Here is an 8895-nt window from a genome sequence, read left to right as displayed (position 1 = left end):
GAAACCCTCTTGAACATTTCTGGCCTCACCTCCCAGCACCTTAGTCCTTAGTCCACAGGAAACTTAAAATGGCCTGGGTAGCTTTGGATGTGGAGTAGTTGAAGGCCCTTGAGGAGAGATGAGAAGCTGATCTGACATGAAGACAGAAGTGGTTGGTTACTGGACAAGAAGACAAATGAATGATTGAGGGAAACAGCAGCTTCTGGAAAGATTTGGCAACAGTAAAGATAAGAGGCCAGTGAAGAGATCCTTGGAGGAACAAGGAGAGCTGGGAAAAGGAATAAGCTTGGAAACATGTTCTGATAAAAAGCCAGGCGTTTCCTCTGTTATCTTTCACCAGTATCTGAACAGAGTTACATCATATACACTCTGGACACAAAGGAGAGCTGTCCTTGAGCCTCGACCCTGCGTGAGCCCTCTGGGTCTTAGACTTGAGATGCAAAGTTTTGAAATTTTCAAACTTGAAAATCACGGTGAGCAGAGAGATCTCTGGTGCTCTGTCAATCCTAATGTCCCTTTTATTGAACGTTGACTATGTTGCCAATGAAAAGCCAGTAAAGCTTCAAGGAGGAAAGAGGTCAATAGCCAAATGTTTCAAGAAGTCAAGGAAGGTGAGAATTCATAGTAAATAACAATAACCACCAGTTATCAGAGGCTTTCGTCTATGCAAGGCACTATTCCGTGAGCTTTATAAGTATCACCTAATTTAATCTTCACAGCAAACCTCTGCTGTCAGTAGTGTCATCTCTATATTAGAGATAATTAAACTGAAGTTCAGAGACATTAACTAACTTGTTCAAAGTCACATGGCTAATATGTGGCAAAGTGAGGATTTGAACCCAGATTTGTCTGGCTCCAAAGCTTGTGTTCTTTCCACTTCCCCATATTACTCCTAGTGATAGATTGTCAAACATCATTTCGAATAAATCAAAGAAAAAAGCCCAACATACCCATTGCTAGTTACACATAGCACCAGGAGCCAGAGAGTTGGAATATAATAGAATCCCAGAAAATCTCCAAGCCTTATTTGGGCCTGAAGTTTCATCTTCTTTGCCCACTATCCTCCAACCCTTCCTACCCCTAAAGATTACAAAGAAGTGATACGTAGATATATTTCCTTTCCCTGCTATAGTGCTGGGAGCAAGGAACTAACCAGAAGTGGATGGAAGAAATCTGATAAGGGAGTAGAAGGATGCTGGGCAAACTCTTCAGTTAGGGTCACTTATGTCTTATGGGTCAAAGCAAGAGTCAATGGCCAGGGAGAGAACAGGTTCAGAGTTTTCTGAATTTCAGATACCACCCTATCTTCTACTAAGCCAGAGATGGCAGTGGTACCCACTTGAGGCTCAAGAAGAGGGGAATGATGTTCAATTAAGGACCACAGCACTGCAGAAACCTAATTAAAGGGGTTGAGTAAACTGAATTGGACTCAGGTCCAGGTTACTGCATACACCTTTAGTATGTGGACTGCAGGCTCCCGGACACTTCACAGCAGAATCCACTCATCAATACCAACCTTTCTCTGCTGAGTGCCTTCTACCTTTCTTTATCCTCAGAAAACTTTCCTAATGGACCATTTGCAGATTCATTGGTAGTTCTGTAATCTTTGGAAAACACGTATTCTCTCCTCAGATCTTTATCGCTTTCTTATTTTTTTGCTTTGCGTTCATACATTTTTTTTTTTCCTTTTCTTTTTTTACTGAAAGGCATTCACCCCATCTATTGAGAGCATATGATATGACTTCATGTGTGGCAACAAAGAAAAGCTGAAATTTGCAGATGTCAGTAAGGGAGGTTGTTCCACAGTTTTCTATCCTTTTAAAATGGTTTATCTCTATTAGATAATGAATAAGATTATGTTTAGCCAATCAGATTATTTCCTTGGAGAGCTTGGAATGGTAGCCTTGGCAACATGGTTGGATATCAGTGAAGTGAAGATGTGGAATCTTAAGCAGAATCTAAGAATGGTGGACACTCCAGAACTGTAGATGTGTATAGTTCAACTGTGGGGGAGTCCTCTTTAGCTTGCAAAGCAATCAAGGCATTTTGTCTCACAGTCTTTTGTGACAGATGGGAAAAGGGTCTTTTATGAGAGTTTTCTCTGATGCTGAAAACTACTATTAATTCTGATAAATCATGCACGTAATGGATTCAGGTCATCCTTTTATTAGGCAGCCTTATTCTGCTTATCAGTGTTCGCAAGAACAAACTTGAGGGCTATGATGGAGCTCTTTAAAGAAAGGGAAGTAGAACTCAAAACCATTCAGTTGTAGGTGAAACTCTGTGCCACTGGGAGTTCCTTAGATATATAAAGAAAGTACCTTCTAGACTAAAACTTCTGTAAAGATGGTGCTCCCATGAGTTGCTCTCTTCTCTCTCTCTCGTTTTTCAAGGCTCTCAGCCCAGTATCCTACCCTTCAAACCAGAAACAATCCCCTTTCTCAAGAGTGGAGGAAGTTGTGCCGTTTGCTTGAATGGCATCTCAGGTTTCCTCTCTGCAGCCCCTTCTGCTAGGAGAGGAAATGGGTTCCAGTCCAGGGGGCTGATTCCTTAGTAGTGATATTTATAAGTAAGCCGCTTGTCAATATAGCACTTTATTTTAGTCCTCTGTTACAGAGGGCTAGGTCTTTATGGCAGATTAATCATGGTTGGCCTTATACAAAGCCCTTCTCTTTTTTTTTTTTTTTTTTTTTTTTTGAGGAAAGTCTCGCTCTGTCGCCCAGGCTGGAGTGCAGTGGCCGGATCTCAGCTCACTGCAAGCTCCACCTCCCGGGTTTACGCCATTCTCCTGCCTCAGCCTCCCAAGTAGCTGGGACTACAGGCGCCCGCCACCTCGCCCGGCTAGTTTTTGTATTTTTAGTAGAGACGGGGTTTCACTGTGTTAGCCAGGATGGTCTCGATCTCCTGACCTCGTGATCTGCCCGTCTCGGCCTCCCAAAGTGCTGGGATTACAGGCTTGAGCCACCGCGCCCGGCCAACAAAGCCCTTCTCTTATTTTATTTTACTGACTTATTAACTTTTATCCCCATAATCCACTCCCATCCATCTCTCACATAGGCAACTCCTATGATGTTTAATTTAACTCCTATGATGTATCTTGTCACCCAGGTAGTGAGCATAGTATATAATAGGTAGTTTTTCAGCCCTTGCCTCCCTCCCTCTCTCCTGATTCTAGTAGTCCCCAGTGTCTATTGTTCCCATCTTTATGTTCACATGTACCCAAGGTTTGTCTCCCACTTGTAAGTGAGGACATGTGGTATTTGGTTTTCTGTTTCTGCATCAGTTGTCTTAGGATGATGACCTCCAGCTGCATCCATGTTGCTGCAAAGGACGTGATTTTATTCTTTTCGATGGCTGCATAGTATTCCATGGTATATATGTACCACCTTAAATGTGTATATATTTTAAGTGGTTTTATGTTATTTATCTGATTCTGTTGCTTATTTTAAAAACTAGCGCAGGTTTTTTTTTGAAAGTCAACTTTTTTGAGGTATAATTTATATAAAATATAATGTGTCAATTTTGATGAGTTTTGACATCTGTGTATAGAACATTTTCATCACCCTAAAAGTTCCCTCATGCCCCATCTCAGTCAATGCCCACTTCCTCCCACCAGCCCCAGGCAACTACTGATCTGTTTTTTTGTCACTGTAGATTACGTTTGTGTTTTCTAGAGTTTCATGTGAATAAGCTTGTTCAGTATGTTCTTTTTTGGTCTGGCTTTTTTTTTCATTCAGGCTAATGCTTTTTAAAAAATGTTTATTATTATTTTTATTAATTTATTTTTGAGACAGAGTTTCACTCTTGTTGTCCAAGCTGGAGTGTAGTGGCACGATCTTGGCTCAGGCTCACTGCAACCTCCGCCTCCTGGGTTCAAGCAATTCTCCTGCCTCAGCATACCGAGTAGCTGGGATTACAGGTGCCCGCCACAATGCCCAGCCAATTTTTGTATTTTTAGTAGAGACAGGGTTTCCCCATGTTGACCAGGCTGGTCTCGAACTCCTAACCTCAGGTGATCCACCCAACTTGGCCTCTCAAAGTGCTGGGATTACAGGCGTGTGCTACCACACCCAGCCTGCTCTTTAGGTTCATGCATATGTTGCATAGTAGTGGTTAATTCTTTGTTGCTGAATAGTATTCTATTACATGAAGATACCAGAATTTGTCTGTTTACTAATTAATGGACTTTTGGGTTGTTTTCACTGATGGTGAATAAAGTTGCTATGACAATTCAAGTTTTGGCATGGACTTTTATCTTTGATAAATATGTAGGAGTGGAGTTGCTTGGTTGTGTGATAAGTGTATGTTTAACTTTAAAAGAAACCGTTAAACTATTTTTCCAAAGTGGAGATACCAACAAAATCAGCAATAATTTTGTTTAATTTTTTTTTTTAACAATTTCTTTTTTTAAATAAAGGAGGGACCTTGCTATGTCATCCAGGCTGGTCTCAAACTCCTGGCCTCAAGTGATCTGTTTGCCTTGGTACATTTTTTTTTTTTTTTTTTGAGACAGAGTTTCACTCTTGTTGTCCAGGTTGGAGTGCAGTGGCACGATCTCAGCTCACTGCAACCTCCGCCTCCCAAGTTCAAGCGATTCTCCTGCCTCAGTCTCCCGAGTTGCTGGGATTACAGTCACTCACCACCACACCTGGCTAATTAGTAGAGATGAGGTTTCACCATGTTGGCCAGGCTGGTCTGGAATTCCTGACCTCAGGTAATTCACCTGTCTCAGCCTCCCAAAGTGCTGGAATTACAGGCGTGAGCCACCATGCCCAGCCAGTACATTTTTATATAGTTGAAAACAATCAAATTTCATTTAGAGATGTGAAAATTATACAGAATTTAAACTTGAGTGTCTATAAATAAGTTTATTTGGAATACAGCCACACTCATTTGCTTATATATTGTCTGTGGGTACTTTTGTCCTATAACTGTAGGGTTGAGTAGTTGTGATAGCTGCGGCCTGCAAATCCTAAAGTATTTACCATCTGGGCTTTACAGAAAAAGTCTGGTGACCTCTGGTCCAGAGCATTAATTTTTCTTCAGACAACAAGAAAATTTATCTTGTCTTTTTTTGTTTTTGGAGACAGAGTCTCTGTCGCCCTGGCTGGAGTGTGGTGGTGCAATTTTAGCTCATTGTAGCTTCGACCTCTCGGGCTCAAATGATTTTCTTGCCTCAGCCTCCCTAGTAGGTAGGACTACAGCTTTGCCCCACCATGCCTGGCTATTCAAAACTTTTTTTTTTTTTTTTTTTTTTTTTTTTTTTGTAGAGATGGCGTCTCATTATGTTGCTGAGGCTGGTTTCAGACTCTTGGCTTCAAGCAATCTTCCTACCTTAGCCTCCCAAATTGTGGAGATTACAGGCAGGAGCCTCTGCTCCTGGCTTGGTGTTTTCTTCCATGTTAGAAAGAAGATATTCCTCTTGTTGGTATGTCTTTGCTTCTGTCCATTTTGAAATGATAGACCTAGGCCAGGTGTGGTGGCTCATGCCTGTAATCCCAGCACTTTGGGAGGCCGAGGTGGGTGGATCACCTGAGGTCAGGAGTTCGAGACCAGCCATGGCCAACATGGTGAAACCTCGTCTCTACTAAAAATACAAAAATGAGCTGGGTGTGGTGGCGCGTGTCTGTAGTCCTAGCTACTCGGGGGGCTGAGGCAGAAGGATTGCTTGAACCCGGGGGGCAGAGGTTGCAATGAGCTGGGATGGTGCCACAGCACTCCAGCCTGGGCAACACAGCGAGACTCTGTCTTAAAAAAAAAAAAAAAGAAGAAAGATAGACCTTATCATTATTGTCCTAAAAAGCACTTGACTCTTTCCTGATCTATCTGCTGGCCTTATGTATAAGTTAGCCATTACTATGTAACATTCCACTCCCAACCTCAGTGGCTTAAAACAGCACTCCTTTATATTTGGCTAGATTGCCTTGCTGAGGCTGGAGTGACTGGGGCAGCTGTATTTCTCACTGTAGATCTGTGAGTCACCCGGAGGAGCTCTGCCCCACATATCTCTCATCTTCCTTGGACCACTGGGCCATGTTCTTCTCATAGTGATGGCAGAGGCACAGAAGGGCAAATGAAAACATTCATCATCTCTTAAAACATAGGCTCACAACTGGCACACTGTCACTTCTGGCCACATATCACTAGCCAAAGAAAAGCACATGCCAAGGCCAAAGTGAAGGGACAATGAAACAGAGTTCTTTTACGATGAGACCTTGACAAATGTGTGAATTCAGGTAGGGGTGAAGAAGGGCCAAGATTGCAATTCACCATTTCTTTCTTTCTTTTTTGAGACAGAGTCTCGCTCTGTCACCCAGGTGGGAGTGCAGTGGCACAATCTCGGTTCACTGAAACCTCCGCCTCCCGGATTCAAGCTATTCTCCTGCCTCAGTCTCCCGAGTAGCTGGGACTACAGTGGCCTGCCACCACGCCTGGCTAATTTTTTGTATTTTTTGGTAGAGAGCCAGGATGGTCTCGATCTTCTGACGTTGTGATCCACCCGCCTCGGCCTCCCAAAATGCTGAGGCAATCTACCATTTCTTTTAAGAAAGACCAAGCTGGGCATGATGGTTCATGCCTTTAATCCTAGCACTTTGTGAGGCCGGGGCAGGAGAAAGAATTGCTTGAGACCAGGAGTTTGAGGTTCCAGTGAGCTATGATTGTGCCACTGCACTCCAGCCTGGGTGACAGAACAAGACTCTGTCTCAAAAAAAAAAAAAAAAAAAAAAATAATAAAAAAGAAAGACCAACACAATAATAAATGGTTTTTCTTTTGCTACCTATGAGGGTGTTACTTGTTCCTATTGAACATGTACTGTTAAAAGTAAGGGCTGTGGCTTTCCTGCTCATCCCACTCCATGAATTCTGACATTCTGGTTTCCAGTGGTGATGGTCATGCAGCTATTAAGGTATTTTCCCCTGCTCTGCCCTTCATTTGGTATTATAAGGAATCATCAACATATGGGACATTCTAAGATGCCCTTGTTGCTGGGAAGAAGCCAAGGCGCACAGAAATATCACTCCTTTTTGTCTTCTCTCTTTTTTTTCTCATTAATGAAAAACAAATTGCGATGAAACTATTTTCCCACTTCTTGGTTCTCCAGCTGTACTACAAAATTCTTCAAAGGCAAGGCTGTATCTTCTCTTTGTTAACCTCCCTTCCGTTCTCCCAGCCTCCTCAGTGTGGTTGATATTTTCCTTGCCTACCTGTCTGATCTCAATGACTGTTCCCGTTCTGCTTCGCTGATCTTGGCTCTGCCATGCTCCTTAGGGCAATAAATACCAGTCTGGACTGTCCAGAATGGAGTCCCCTGTCTGTTTTACCAGTTGAGAAGCCTCCTATCCCTCCCTGATCACTCGTCATTCATGAAGCTCCTTCTTCTGCTTTTGACTGTTACCCTGCTCCTGGCCCAGGTCACCCCAGGTAAACAGGATCTCCAGAAGGGGATGGGAGTCAGGGAACCCGATGCATGTTCAGAGAACTCTGGGGGCTCTGACAGGTTGGGCTGGGAGAAAGGCCTGGTAGAGCTCACTGAGGCCTTTAGGTAGTCCCTCTAGTCATGGGGAAGTTTGAGTTCTCTGGTACTAAATGATCTTCCCAGTGCCCAGTACTTGACCACTCCAACCTTATCTCTGATTAGCTCTGGAAAATCTGAACATGATGACCTGAGGAGGGGATAGAGTGTAAAGAGAGAGACTTGGGTATGGAGTATAGAGAAAATGGGGACTTTTTCAAAAACATTTCTTGAAAGGATTTGAATTTTGATCTGTTGTTGCCTCTAGGAAAATGGTTCTCAAATTTCTGATTGTTTGAGGATTCTGATTCCACTTTTTTATGCAACCTCAAATTATCTGGGTTACCCTAGGTTGTAGGTTCCCCAGAGTAGCTGTTCCTAATTCCCTTAACTGGTTGGGGCCAGAGAAAAGTCCCAGGATGTTGTGAAGAAGGCAGTATGATGTTCTTGGGAGTTTTACAGGTGCCCTAGGAGCCTTATAGATGTTCAAATGAGTTTATTTAATATTCCTGTCACCTTTCATTGATATGGTCAGAGGGGGTACCGAAGAACAATGAGAAAAGGTGGCTAATTGCTACTGGGCACCTGGGTACATTATAATATGGGGGAGATAAAACCCTTGGGAGAGGGGTCCTCTTCACCCTCCCAAGGAGCTGGCCAAGGAGGGGAAGCTACCCAGTAGGTCCCATGCCACTGAGTTGGGGAGATTCTGGGGGTTCTAACAGGGGGCACGAGTGAAGGAAGAAAGTGTAGTGGTCTATAATCTCCCTTAAACTTAGGAGATCCTGTGTAAGAGCTTCTTCTCTCACAGACCTCCTCATTTCCCTCCTACTCCTCTACTGGGCTTTAGCCCCTCCCTTTCCCACCCTTCTGCTTTCTTTCAAAACTGACCCTGTTCTCTTCTTCCCTTTTGTTTTCAGTCACGAAATGTTGGGGTAAGTCAGGCAGGTGCAGAACAACATGTAAAAAAAGTGAAGTATACTATATATTATGCAAAACTGAGGCCAAGTGCTGTGTGGATCCCAAGTATGTACCTGTAAAATCAAAATTAACAGACACAAATACAAGCCTGGAATCAACTTCTGCAGTCTGACACCTCTCTTCCAACCTTGAGTCTCAACATCATGGGATCCTGCATCATGGGATCCTAGGAAGAACGGACTGGACCAGTAGGTGGTAATAATCTAAACCTTGCAAATAGCTCCTAGTCTGCTGACCCACAGCTGGTCCCAGAGGATATGAATTAAATAATATTCATTATATCTACTTGATTCCTGTTTTCTTCTAGACCAGCACTGCCAATAGAACATTCTGCCATGATGGAAATATTTCCTATCTGTATTGTTCGGTATGGTAGCTACTAGCCAGATGTGGCTACTGA

At 43.1% G+C, this 8895-nt stretch overlaps 1 protein-coding gene across 2 annotated transcripts; it reads left to right on the top strand.

Annotated features, from left to right (window-relative positions):
- The first annotated feature begins 384 nt into the window (after window positions 1-384).
- Window positions 385-8651, top strand: DEFB121 (defensin beta 121). 2 transcript variants are annotated; one of them, XM_010352809.1, is made up of 2 exons: window positions 385-611; window positions 8435-8651. In XM_010352809.1, exons 1-2 carry the CDS (start codon window positions 590-592, stop codon window positions 8605-8607), a joined length of 195 nt encoding a protein of 64 aa, XP_010351111.1. In that variant the 5' UTR covers window positions 385-589; the 3' UTR covers window positions 8608-8651. The 2 variants fall into 2 exon arrangements, with proteins under 2 accessions (XP_010351111.1, XP_010351110.1); XM_010352808.2 differs by lacking the exon at window positions 385-611 and adding an exon at window positions 7252-7423.
- Window positions 8652-8895: the final 244 nt, after the last annotated feature.

Source organism: Rhinopithecus roxellana, chromosome 13 (genome assembly GCF_007565055.1).
Source record: "Rhinopithecus roxellana isolate Shanxi Qingling chromosome 13, ASM756505v1, whole genome shotgun sequence".
NCBI classification, from domain to species: domain Eukaryota; kingdom Metazoa; phylum Chordata; class Mammalia; order Primates; family Cercopithecidae; genus Rhinopithecus; species Rhinopithecus roxellana.
The sequence above is the reverse complement of the archived record's forward strand: the minus strand, read 5'-3'. Positions and strand labels throughout refer to the sequence as shown.